The sequence below is a fragment of the Typopeltis vanoorti genome, chromosome 6, assembly GCF_054136105.1.
Source record: "Typopeltis vanoorti isolate ZY-2024b chromosome 6, IOZ_Tvanoo_1.0, whole genome shotgun sequence".
In the NCBI taxonomy this organism is placed as follows: Eukaryota; Metazoa; Arthropoda; class Arachnida; order Uropygi; family Thelyphonidae; genus Typopeltis; species Typopeltis vanoorti.
The window spans coordinates 133,273,407-133,287,791 of record NC_143554.1 but is presented as its reverse complement, the minus strand read 5'-3'; the positions used below and the strand labels follow the sequence as shown (position 1 = coordinate 133,287,791).

The window sequence follows — 14,385 nt, the reverse complement described above, 5'->3', positions numbered from 1 at the left end:
GATGGCATTGATGGAGATGATTCGTAGTAGAGGTTCAGTGTAGTGGTTGAGACAGTTGTAGGTGTCCTCCCGCGATGTGTCTTCGGACTCCTTGGAAGTGTCAGGAATAATAATAATAATAATTACTTATTTAAACAGTGACGTGTCATGTACACATGCTGTGTTATGCTCGGATGATACTGATCTGAAATTCAGTGAAATATAAAGCAAGTTAATAAAACATCTTTTTATAAAATAGTTTGATGTCACCAGTAGAGTGAGAAGAAAGTTTTTTTTACTTACTTCTCACTACTTCTTTCTTACTGAAAAAAGTTAGTAAAATAGCATTTAATGAATTTAAGGAAGAGCTCAAGTTGACCTCTAACAATCAATTATAAGAGTGATTCCATGAAGTTCTCGGGATATAATTTTCCTCTTCATCTAACAGCATTTACTATAAAAGCTTAAATGTACACTGATATATCAAAAAATATCAATGCAACTTACTTTATCCCACTTCAGTGTTTTCACAACATTATAAGGTTCTTCTCCAATTTTCACAACCCGTGCCGCTTTCATCCAGGATTCTCGAGAATGCAATGTGTGAATACAATCTCTGGCATATATTGGCTCCCCTCGGATGAAGCCTAAAGTTGGTGCATCTGGAGGATAAATGGCTTGAAATTTGAGAAGATGACGTTTTAAAGCATACAGTGGATGATCCTTGAATCTATGAAAGGCATTAATAAACATTCTAAACTTTTTTTTTTTAATTGCTCACTGTGATTTTTCATTATTTCTTCATGCAACATAAATCATTAATCAGAGTTTATTTAACTTTGATTTAACATTTGAATACAATGACAGCTGGCAATTTCACTCTAATGCAGTGTTTCCCAACGTGGGGCATATGCCCCACAGGGGGGGGGGCAATTAGAAAATGATGTTGCATTCGTCATCTCATCACCAATATAGTCAAAAAAATCACCATTGTCGACGATAAATTGTCGATGTTGCAATCCTGACTTTCCGAGAAAAAAGTTGACAACTCTAGTACAGCAGTCAACATAAATACAGTATCAAGAACTCTCAGAAAAGCAAAATGATGAGTTTATTAGAATTTTATTCAACATAAAAAGAACAATGACATGGCTTTCTGACAAGACAGAAACGAAATACTGAAATTCAACTCGTTTTGCAAAAAATTACTGTTGCCCTTCTGTCGTCATATTTAGTTGAATGTGGCTTTAGTGCTGTAAATTACTTGTTATTGAAAAAAAAGAAATCGTATGGATATCACAAACCATGGGGATTTGAGATTGAAATTGACTAAATTAGTATCTCAAATAAAAACTCTTTGCAGCAGACATCAAGTTCAAGAATCACATTAACTTGGATTTTATTTTTCCAAGTTCAGTTCGATTTATGTTTATAATATTTATATTCATAATAATATAATATTTAAATTCTCAGGCAAGGCATAATCATGCCTTGCCTGAGAATATGGTGTCTGCAAAGAGTTTGAATGTGTTTAAAACACGGTATGATGAGCTGTGTGTGTGTGATAAAAGGACCTTCCAGATGAGTCTTTGACTCCATGAGGTCTTGGGGTGGTAATAATAATAATATAAAATTTATATTCAATTCATTGAAGAAAGTCAAATTAAAAAGTTTTATCTATGTTCCTTTTTTATTTAAAGTACCTATTTATATTATACATTTTCAGAACTTGGCTGACTATTATACTAGAGGATGCGCATCAAATTCTTTGAGGCATTGAGGTGGGGCAAAATGCTGGGAAACACTGCTTTAATGTGACCAACTTAATCACAGATAAATAACTGAGTGGCTAGTTTATTATGTATATCCTTATCATCCACTGAATCTACCACTTTGTAAGGAATCTGTGTGTGTTGGGGGGGGGGGGGCATATATAATTTAGCATGATAATGAAGCCACATAGAACTAACTATACAACCTAGATGACTTTGAATGACTGTCTTCCAAATCGTTTGTAGATTTATACAGCCATACTTGTTGAGGTTTGGAGTATGTTTCAAGGTTTCTGTTGATTCCAGGAACAATCTCTCTGACTTGTAGGCTCGATGACACGAACAGGGCACTTCATAGACTTCGGGTGTGATAAAGGAGAGAATCTGTCCTTAGGTGAACATATGAGAGTTGTCAACTTCACATAAGGTTTAAATATGGTGCATAGTTGGTGTTTGTTAAGTAGTCTACTATGGACAGACAGGAAGAACTGTGGACATCTGCCTCAGTGAACACAAGAAATATATCCAACACTTTTGCTATTGCAAGTCGGGGTTTAGCAGACCATGATTTGGATATGGTAGCACACAGGATCAATTGAAAAAAAACAAACGTGCTGCACAGAAACTTTTACAAGTCAGAGAGGTTGTTCCTGAAATCAACAGAAGCCTTGAAACATACTCCAAACTTCAACAAGTATGGCCATATAAATCTACCAAAGATTTGGGAGACAGTCATCCTAAGACCAAATCAATACCTACTTTCTCTCTCATTTTTTCTTTTTTTTCCAACTTAGATGGCGGCTAATTAGGACTTTAGTCTTTGTTCTGCACGCTACAATTGCTCATATGAGTCCCATTGTTATACTGGATTGTGGTTGCCTCACTACTGTAACAAACTTTGTGTGCTCTAAGATGCTGGATAGAATACCAGCAAAATATTAGCATTTAAGTGAATAAATAGTTATTTTTTTATACAACTGGTTCCTGAATTAATTGATCTCCAGCACAGGTAACTAGAAGTCTTTCTCCTGGAAACTCAGGTTTTTAACCATATAACTCAGAAAACTTAACTGCAGAATACACATTATATCACATAATAATACCAGTTTAGTATTAAGACTATCATGTGGAAGCATTTATGTGATATACCATCATGCTTTTTTTTTCTGTGCTTACCAGTAGAGATAACACTAATTTTTCAAATGACTTCCAATCAATTTTCAAGAAGTTAAGATTTGAAAGTGCTACTACCTCCTTTGAGGAGAATAAAAGGCATAGGCAATTTGTTTAATGAACAGCATTACTCTGACACTTGACTCTGAGCAAAGCAGCAGAGTCTGTAAGATACATGCCAATGCACATATCATAGAAGCTGCTGTATTGATTAAGTGTTCATAAACAGTCTCAAATACAATGAAAATAATTCACAAGAGACATCTAACAGTCTTGTGGCAGAAGATAGCTTGGAGGAGAGGTAGGCAGGGGATTACAAGAATCAAGTAGTCTAAAAAGATGAACCACCGATGGGCAGATGGTAACGTAATATAGCAATGGTCTACAAAAGGGCATACACAATTGGATTAGACTGTCATGGATGCAATATAGTAACAAATAATCTCACCTGGTTCCACTCCTGTCAGTTTTTTTAACAAGCAGTTAAGGATAAAGTGGACGTGATATCCAGTGTCAGTGTTCAATGATGCTGAACACCTGAGTAGTGGAAAAGGGTTAATTTTACCAAGATCCACCTCTGTCAGGTAAAATTATGTAACTACATTTGTGTAGGCCCAAACACTCAACAATAAAGAATGAACAAACATTGCTTGATTTGATTAATTCTAGTTGTTCCATGATGATAGCAGCATAAGCTCACTGCTATGTGCAAGCTAGAGGTAGTGTAATGGCATAATACCACGGCCCTTACATATATTTATTTATTTGATATTGGGTTCTCCCCCATCCCTTAGGACAGGTTGAGCCCTAAGTGTAGATCTGTGTGTGTGTTCACAGGGCCAGTTTGCCTGTTCTAAGGGATGAAAAACCCAAGTTTCTGGGTGAAAAAAAGACCCTACTTCTGTATTAGACCAGCTAACTCACCGTTAGTCAAAAGAGACCAGATAAAGGGTCCTCACATCTTGGATGGGAATAGAGCCAAGGTCTTTCTGACCAAAGGGCTTCATCTATACTAACTGAGTTATGGAGGCTCTCATATATATATATATATATATATATATATATATACACAGTGGTGACTGGATTAACGACGGTAATCCATTCCAGGATTACCGTCGTTAACCAAAACCGTCGTTACCCAAGGCGCGATTTCCCATAAGATTTAATTGAAAATCGATTAATTTGTTCCGGCTCCTCCCCACAACCATAGTACATATTAAAAATTCAGATGAAACTCATTTAAAATGTCATAAAAATATAGTAAATATCATTTATTTATTATATAGTATATGTACTTGCTACAAAAAAAATTAACATTAATAAAATGAATTGTTCATGAAAACAGTTTTTAATTATCAAACTTCACCAGAAGGACAATGGGCTCACTTCGAAGTTTTTTGGCAAATGGACCTGTAAAAAACATGTCTAGGGTTGTTTGCTTCTGCCTCTTTTTTAAAATGTTTCTGAAAAACTGCATGGACTTTTCATTAAATAGATCTACAGTTCTGATAACCTCAGATTTGTTTGGATTCCATTTCATAGCAACATTTTGAACTTCCTCCCACTTTGCCAAAACATTTTTGATTTCAGCAGTCATAATTTGTTCATTCTCTCCATCCTCATCTTCAGATGAAATTTCCATTTTCTTTTCTTCACATTGCTGCTTGAAAAGTTCTTTTAGCTTGTCAGTAGTCAGTTCTTGGTCATGCATCTCCAATAATTCTTCAACATCTTCTTCCTCTACTTCCAAATAAGATCATGAGCAGTTGCCACAATATCCTTTACCAATTTGTGTCCTTCATCTGAAGTTTCTGCATTACCAAAGGAAGGACACAGTTTCCTCCATGCTGCTTTGAGACATTTCATTGTTACTTCTTGCCAAGCCTTTACAATTAGCCTAATTGCTATGACAATGTTGAATTCTTCCTTCCAAAATTTTCTTAGGGTTATTATGTTGGTAGCCTCACACATTTCAAAGCACCTGGTAAAAAGTGCTCTTGTGTAAAGTTTTTTAAAATTTGCAATTATCAGCTGATCCATAGGTTGAATCAGAGATATAGTCATGGGAGGAAGAAAAATAACCTTGATAAAATCTAATTCCTCTGGTAGCTCTTCTTGTATGCCTGTTGGAAGCCAGGTGCATTATCCAAGGTTAAAATGGCTTTTAGAGGCAAATTGTTTTGTTCAATAGGCAAAAGCCTATCAGCAATGTTTTGCTGATAGGCTTTGACAGTTGGTCCAAACACTTCGTGAATCCTGTCTCTAAATTCTATTCTTGTGACCCAGGCTTTGCTGTTAGACTTCCACAAAACACCGAGATTGGATTTAGAGACATTGAACTTTTTGAATGCTCGGGGATTCTCTGAGTGGTAGATTAACATTGGTTTTACCTTGCAGTCTCCACTTGCATTTGCTGCTAAAAGGCAATGTTAACCTATCGTTCATTGGTTTATGCCCAGGAAGTGTTTTTTCTTCTTTGTGATAAATGTCCTATTGGACATTTTCTTCCAAAATAACCAAGTCTCATCACAACTGAAGACTTGTTGAGGTAGGTATTCTCCTTCTTCTATAATTCCTGTAAAGCTATTGACAAATTTATCTGTTGCTGCTTTGTCAGCACTAGCTGCCTCTCCATGTCCGATCACACTATGAATTCCTGTTATTTTTTCAAAGTTGTCAAACCAACTTCTGCTACCTTTGAAATTATCATTCATCTACCTCAGAACTTGATCCCTAAGTCTTCTTTTTCAAATCTTGATAAATCTGTTTAGCTTTCTTACAGAATACATTTTGAGGTGTAGTATCATCCACCGTTTCTCTTTCTTTGATCCAAATTAGTAATAGATTTTCCATTTGTTCAAAAAGAAGCCCTCTGACATTCAACCTTGAAGTTCCCTTAGCAACCTTAGCTACCATAAGTTCTTCTTTCTTAGCCAAAATGGTTGATATTGTAGAATGACTGGTTTCATATATTCGAGCTAGCTGCATAACTTTCACACCTTCATGATGTTTTGCTATTATTTCTTTCTTCTGTTCAATAGAGAAAATTTTTCTGTTTTTTCCCCCCTCACTAGCTTTTTTTTTGAGACCCATTTTGTCACACAGTAAAAAAATGCACTCTATAAAAAAAAAATACGGTATTATTACAAATTGCACAACACTAAGACAAGGGATACAAAGAACATATCGTCACCTGAAAATAAAAGTAAAAGTTCAAAAAAAAATAAACTTTTTGAAATAAAAGTTAACAGTTAAATTAGAAACCTGCAATTTTTGGCTTAGTGCATTTTGCTTGTAATGTGACGATATTAGATACAGCACTTACCATAACATACACTGATTAGCAGCTTATAGATACAACGATTATTATACAGATGAGATTTGATTTTACCTTTTGATGGCGAACGAACAGTGACGCGCACCCGCCGATTTATTGTCTATATGAACCAACGCATAAAAAATAAATGTTTAAATACTCATTTTCATCATAAAACGCATTTATAACCACAAATTTTAAAATAAAGCACAGTACACTACAAGAAAAGAAACAATAAATAGAAAACGTAAACAGCTGGCTATGATGGGTCAAACATATCTGAGCTTCACAGCTATGCCGCGTGGCTGTTCTCTATTTGACAATGGCTTCCCGTGCATGGCTGAGTGCGATCGGAAAATTCCGTTTTTTAGATGGGATAGAGGTTCACATAATCGAGAGTCGTTAACCAAAGCCTGTGTCGTTAACCAAGAGATTTTTTCTTACAGCCACTCGTTAACCAAGTACTTCATTATCTGAGGCCGTTGTTAACCAAGGCACCACTGTGTGTGTGTGTGTGTGTGCGCGCGTTCGTGCGCAAACAAGCATGTGTGTGTGTACACACACAGAGTAGAATCTGGTTAATCGGGGAGTTATTTATTTGGGACAAATATTGAAAAACTGAAACAAATCGAAAATATAACCCAAAGTTGCTTTGCTTATTTGGGCCACCTTGCCACTTTATCGGGACAGAGGCTGGCTGTAGATGCCAGCCTCTGCCCGTAACACCCACTGGATGCATAGTGGGTGTTACTTTCAGTTAGTGCCAGGAAACAGAGTAGAGAGGACGCAGATATTTTGGCAGTGTAACGATTCTACTTAGAGTGACTGCTAGGTAGTGTACTTTTGATTAAAACGTGTGTGTAAATTTTTTAGTAAAAAGTGTAACAGACAGTGTAGTGATTTTATTTATTTATTTTTTTGTTTTTATAAGGCCCCTGTCAAGATGCCAAGGAAAGATCTAACGTTAGCAGATAAAATCTGCATTACTTGACAAAATAAAAAGCAACCTTCCAACATCAGTCATCATCAAGTGGCAGAGATAAATGGTGTTCCAAAATTTATAATCGCACATTTGCTAGGCTAGATGGACAAATTGCAAAAAGAATAGGCATCACGCAAAGGGACAACAGGGAAGATCCCAAAAAACGAAAGCAAGAAAGATTCAGACATTATGAGGCTCTCAATCAATGGTTCTCTATTGTAACTGGATGAGGTGTGCCGTTAATGGTCAAGAGTTAAAAACCAAATCAGAAGAGTTAGCTAAAAAGCTGGGCCATGTAAGCTTTAAAGCTACAGATGGTTGGGTATCGTGATGGAAAGACATGAAATAAAATTTAAGAAAAGACATGGAAAGAAGGAAAGTGCTGATACTGTGAACGCTGATCAGGGGAAATCAACTAAGCTACCCGAATTGCTGCAGAAATTTAATCTTGATGAAATCTATTATGCTGATGAAACAGATAAGTTTTTCTTGCCACATCAGATGGTTCCCTGAGCTATACACTTGCAGCATTGTCAGTTTCAAAAAAAGCAAAGGATTGTGTCACCGTGATGTGTACTGTGTTGGGAAGTGACATATGGAAGTTGTTGGTTATTGGAAAAAGTGCTAAGCCTCGATGCTTTAAAGCAGTGCTTCCCAACCTTGTTCGCGTCACGGCACACCTCACAAGCATAAATAATTTCACGGTGCACCTCACAAGCATATAATTTCACAACACACTATGAAGGAACATTTTTCTATTAAGATGATTAATTTCTATTTCATACAGGGATTCAATTAATAAGATCTTTCTTACAAATATTTTTGCATTCTAATACATAAACATTCCAGCTAGACATTCGTTTGAGATAAGTCTTCTATGCAGTCATGAGCACGAAATAAATGAAACAAATGGAATAAAAATACCTAATCCATACATCCTTGGTGATTGATATTTGACATAGTTTTTATATCGCATCTATGAACTAAATTGTCAGATTTGACTGAGTGAAACTGTGATTAAATTTTTAGAACACTTATTTTATAAAATTATGATGTGAAAATACAAAAGTAAAATTAATTATACACAAAAGAATTACTGACTATGTATAAATATGCTAATAATAATAATAATTTAATGACAAAATAAACATGTATGTTGTAGCAAATGGTAAAAGACTGTTTATAACTTTTTTGCAGTTACCCAGAATTGAGATAATGGAACGTCCTTAAACTCAACTTCAAGGGTACGATCACGTTTTAAGTCTAATAACTCCTCCTTTTCTTTCACTGATAAATCGAATACCATGTGATCTAATGAAGATGCAAATGGATTTCGAACCCAATCAAATTTCTTTGTCTCTGTTAATTCAAAGTAGTGATGAAGCTTTCTCTCAAGCATGCATAGGTGTTGATCTACAAGTTTTAGTAGTTCTTTTTTTCAGGATTCGAACTACAACACCGACTAAACATTTCAAGTGAAGCATTTTTCACCACATCTTTCCAAAGTTGAATTTTGTTTTTGAATCCATTAATTTTGTCAGTACAAGTTAATATATTCTCAAGCAGTCCTTGCATTTTTCAATTAAGTTCATTTAGGTATTCAATATGTCAGCTAAGTAGGCCATTTTTTGCAACCAGTAATTGTCTTCCAACTTAGCTGAATACTGAGAGTTAACCTCAAAAAATACTTTTAATTCTTCTTTCAACTCATGAACTCTGGACAGAACTCTCCCTCTCAACAGCCATTGAACTTCAGTATGGAACAACAAAGTTGATGCTCTGATCCCATTTCATCACATAAAATTGAAAAAAAGACGCGATTGAAGTAGTCTACTTTTGATCAAATTCACCATTTTTGTCATTAAGTGTGGACTTTAATTCTAGAGGTAAATTATTTGACACGAGAGCTTCTCTATGAATAAAGCAGTGTATTATTTGAACATCAGGGTTTTCAGACCGAACTTTGGACGCCAAGCCTCTGACCCTTCCTGTCATTGCAGCCGCGCCATCAGTACATAAACTTACGCAATTTTTCCATGAAATTTTGATTGTATCAAAGTATTCATTGATCACTTTAAAGATTTCCTTCCCAGATGTTTGCTTCTGAAGTTCTTTGCAGAATAAATAATGCTCTTTTAACCCTTTCTCATCAGGAATTCGAACAAGTGCAATTAGCTGACAACAGTTGCTAACATCTGTTGATTCATCAACCTGTAAGGAAAATTTCTTAACTTCACAAATTTTCTGGATTAGTGTTCCTTCTATGCTAACTGACGTCTTCAATGCACCTGCTGATCGTATTATTTGAAAGCGGCACTTTTTCAATTTCTTTTACTTCATCGATTCCAAGCATAGTTTTGACAATTTCCACACAAGCTGGTAAAATGAATCATTCGGCAATTGTGTGAGGCTTCTTGGCTTTAGCTATCAATCTCGCGACTTTGTAACTTGCTTTTAGAGCTCCATTAGATACCATTGTGGCTGATCTCATGAAAGAACTTTGCATTTGAATTTGAGTTTGCAGACGTTTAAAATAGTTAAAATCCTTATCTATGTACGAAGGATGCTTGGTAGAAAGGTGTCGATGTAGTTTACTTGGCACCATCGCTTCATTTGACAACTTTTCCAGGCATATGAGACATTGAGGCACAGAAGAATTATCAGAGCACATGAAACCAAATTTCAGATAATCCTCTTTACATAGTCTATGACTATGTTGCGCCTTAAACTTTTTCTTTGGTTCACTTTCTTGGGCTTGCGAATTTGATGGATTTTCTGATTTTTTTTAAATATTTGTCCATTAAATTTAATAGAATTAAAATATATGCAAATAAACAAGCCATTGAATAGAAAGATATAAATCACATGAAACTAAAAATACTATATTATAATCGAGGATATCAAATAGGCATTGCAACTAGGGCATCCAAAATACCAGAACACACACAAAACTGTGTTAGGAAAATGCCTATTAATGACAGAAAGTCTATGTTTACCAAGCTTAAGCTATACAAATTACACGTTAATCATTTTGTAACTCATAATGTCAGCATCCATTGTCCAAAAAATATCTCAGATACCTTTTGATTCCAAAGAAAATACATTATGAAAAAATGGTTAACTATAAGAAAAAAATGACTCACCAGTGTTTATTTTATCATGCGAAGGTACTTCTTTCTTGTATGACCATTACAGCTTCAGCTAAAATGAATGTTATAGATCAACGGTAACAGGAAGAAGCATCTTTGTCAGCAAATAATAACGATTCAACTTATGTTCCACAAACTATCACATTTGTTAAAACACAAATTCAGAAAAAGACATAATAAGACATCCCCGCTAAGGTGTTTTACACAGACCACTTAGCAACACTGAACATCCATTTGAACGCAGTTCTTACAAAAATGATACGCTCTTGAAACACTTGACTGGTACTCTCACAACACAACAGACGAGTTTGGAACTGAAGCAGAGTAATGATCTTCTGAGTCATAGATGCAAAATGTGAGGGAGGGAGTAATGGCGCCTATGACATTCTGAGAGGTCGCCTTCACATGTGCATAGCTAGAAAAGAGCAATAAAGCAAAAAGGGAACCACTTGGCAGCCTAGCCCTCTGGTACCGTCGCCCCATAATCAGGACTTTGCGGTTAAATTTTTCACAGCACACTTCCAGTCCTTTCACGGTACACCAGTGTGCCATGGCACTTCGGGTTGGAAAGCACTGCTTTAAAGGGCTCAGAATGGACAGTTTGCTGGTTCTGTATTATATCAACAAGAATGCATGGATGACTTATGTTATTTTTCAGGAATGGCTAATGAGTTGCGATGCAGAATTGCAACAAAATTCAAGAAAAATTCTTCTGCTTCTGGACAGCTGTGTGGCATAGTCTCAATTAGATTATTTGAAAAAATATTCAACTTGAATTTCTTCTTGCTAACACCACATCCCTAGTACAGCCATGGAATCATAAAAAATTTTGAAGACATTGTATCTTGGAAGGTTGGTACACTACATTCTTGAAACAACTGAAGAAACCTACTGACATCTTCAACTGCCAAAGAAATCAGCACAAAGGTTACCATTTTACAAGCAGTACAATTTGTTGCAGATAGCTGGCAAGAAATAAGCAGCAAAACAATTCAAAACTAATTACTAAAATAAAGAGCAAAAAGGTTTTTTGGCTCTTTATTTTAGATGCAATACAATATAAAACCTTTTGGCTTTTTATTTTACTAATTACTTTTATGTATACCAAGAGTTCACTTACGAAAAGTACATTTCTCTAACATTTCAAGTTCTTTAGTACAACAAGAGTTTTTGCTCTTAAGGTTTCTGCCTGGTCTCTGAAGAGAACTAACCAGTTCGAAACAGCTGTCAGGCCAGTGAAACCTTATCAAAATGGACTAATAAAAGGCAAATATATAGATGCTTGGGCAGCGCCAATGTCTTTTAAGTAGTCCGCACTAAAGCAACTTGTGAATGCCAAGGAACGTATTCCTGCAAGCTCTCTGGTCAACTCATGAAACTTTCATAGTTTCTGCATTTGGCTTTAAAATAATGCTGGATCTAATATCCACTTTGCTTATGCAATTCAAAACTGCTTTACTCATTGTGGTTTTAAGAATTCAGACCAGGAAATGCCAGATATGACTGATAATGAAAATGAAACCATTTTGGAACTGCAACATGTCAGAAATTATAAAGAGTGCAAAAAACTTTTGTTGTACTAAAGAATTTGAAATGTCAGAGAAATGTATTTTTCATAAGTGAAACTCTCAGTATATGTAAAAGTAATTAGTAAAATAAAAAGCCAAGGCTTCATATTGTATAGCCAAACTAAAGCCTTTTGGCTCTTTATTTTAGTAATTAGTTTTGAATTGCTTTGCTGACAATAGCCTTCAATGTTATAATGAAAATGAAGATTGTGAGGATGCAGTCGTTGAACAAATTGCGACAAAACACCTAAAGATCCCAAAAGAGACACTGAGTGTAATGAGGATGACACACTTGAACAAGTGACTAACCAGGAAGCAGGAAATTTATTGCTGAATTATGATGCTACTTTATGCAAGAAGGCAGTGCTTTATCTGAATTAGATACCTGTGCTGATTTTGTTCAGCTGCAGCCTAGAAAGGGAATAAGTCAAGGTACACTCGATAAATTTCTCCAAAATAATTGTCAGGGAAAATACACTTCTTTGATAGATACTCACATATAATAGCTGAGGGCACTAAGGTCGCTGAAGCACGTGACAGGCGATTTGAGCCGTGGCAGGGAAAAGTGTTTTTTTAAACAGTGTATAGTGTGAATTCTTTTGTGAATTGTGCTGCATTTTTTTCTCAGTAACACAAGTGTTATTTAGCGGTTCTGCTTTTGGAGTTTCGTTGTTACCGAGTTTCGTTAGGTTACCGAGAAGCCCAGAGGTCACAGTCGGCAGCATTGCAGTAGAAGAGAAGATAAGTTTTTGTTATCTAGTATAGTTGATTATAGCGTTATATTTATATATGTTTATATTTAGCGTTTATTTATTTATATATCTGCAATACAGTGTTCATATATTTTTTTGGCAATTAGTTTAGTAGTTACGTACTTGGCAGTAAGGAATGATGGCAGATGCAACTGCAATCATAAACGGCGTGTCAGCGAGTCCTCTGCCATTTAAGAACTCTATTATATTTAATATAATAAAGGACTTTGCGGCATGCATGCTTCCCGGGAGTTGGATATGTGGCAGGTGAGAGAAGGGGTTGCATATATGACAAAATGCAGACAATGGGAGGAAATTAATGAATTGGATATATCGATAACCAAGCTAGTTGCTTCAGGGACGGGAAAAGAATATCGGGAGACGAGTAGCATGATAGGAGAGAATGATGAGTGAATTATGAACGAGAAAATAAGAGTTGGGAGTGTGGAAGGCTTGAATGACTGTGAAGTTTACGGAGATGGTTTTGATTGGGTAAAAGAATGGCAAGTAAGAGTGACTAAATTGCAGAAAGGGATAGATGAGCTGAAATATCTTGTGAATGAGATGAGAAGTATGAAAGATGAGATTAGAAGAATGGAAGAGATGTATGCAAGGCGAATCAGAGTAGGAGTGAGAGAAAGTTTTGGGAATGATAGAAGAGGAGAGAATAGAAGCAGTAGAAGACAGGGAATGAGAGAGGGGTATGGGAATGAAAGAAGAGGAGAGAATGGGAACAGTAGAAGAGAGGAAATGAGAGAGAGTTATGTGAACAATAGAAGAGGAGAGAATAGGATAAGTGGAAGAGAGGGAATGACAGAGAGTTATGGGAATGATAGAAGAAGAGAGAATGGAAACAGTAGGAGGGAGGGAAGGAGGGAATGGCAAGAGTTGTGATGTACAATGACTCAATGATCCGTGGTGTGCAAGATAGGATGCATGAGGAGTGTTTACCTGGAGCAACGAAGAGAATGTGGCTATGGCAATTAAGAGGGGTGAAAGCGTGGATGAGATGATTGTGATGGTAGGAACAAATGACTTGAGAGGTAATGTAAATTGGGCAGTGAGAGATATGAGATTCTTGCTTGAGGTTGTATGAAAGAAGACACAGAGAGGAAAGATAGTCTGTGTGTGTTGCCTAGGTATAATAGTGACGAGCTGAGCAGAAGAGCAGTAATATTGAATAACATAATAGCTAGAATGTGTCAGAAGAGAGGATTGGAATATGTGGATGCTTGGAGGGTGTTTGAGGACAGAAAGGAATTGTATGCAAGAGACTGCTTGCATTTGAATGAGGAAGGATGGAGGCATCTGGAGAGATTGCTGTTCTGAACGAGTCTGTGTCAATGCAGGGAAACTAGAATGCCCAGGGGTGAATGTAAGCAGGGGGGGGGTGGCCTCTTGTGCAAATGGGTACTTGGGAGAAGGGGGACGACATCAGGTAATGCTGAGCCCAGTGGAGTCTAGAGGGTATAATGCTGGGTAAAAAACAGTGTCATTTTTATTCTTTATACTAATGCCAGGAGTATCTGGAATAAAGGAGAGGAATTGGTTGCGCTGATAGCATCAGCCTGGCCAAAGATTACTGGGATCACTGAGACGTGGTTGACAGAAGAGGATATAATATCAGGAATATAAGTAAAAGGGTACAGCATTTTTCAGCAGGATAGAAAGGGAAAGCGTGGTGGTGGAGTACT

At 36.3% G+C, this 14,385-nt stretch overlaps 1 protein-coding gene across 1 annotated transcript in view; it reads right to left on the bottom strand.

Annotated features, from left to right (window-relative positions):
* Xpc (DNA repair protein complementing XP-C cells homolog) overlaps window positions 1–14,385 on the bottom strand; it is a 233,422-nt gene that overhangs the window by 199,249 nt on the left and 19,788 nt on the right. Inside the window, exon 3 of the mRNA XM_090394599.1 lies at window positions 487–709. Within this exon, the coding sequence (XP_090250725.1) occupies window positions 487–709 (223 nt within the window). The remainder of the gene's footprint in view (window positions 1–486; window positions 710–14,385) is intronic.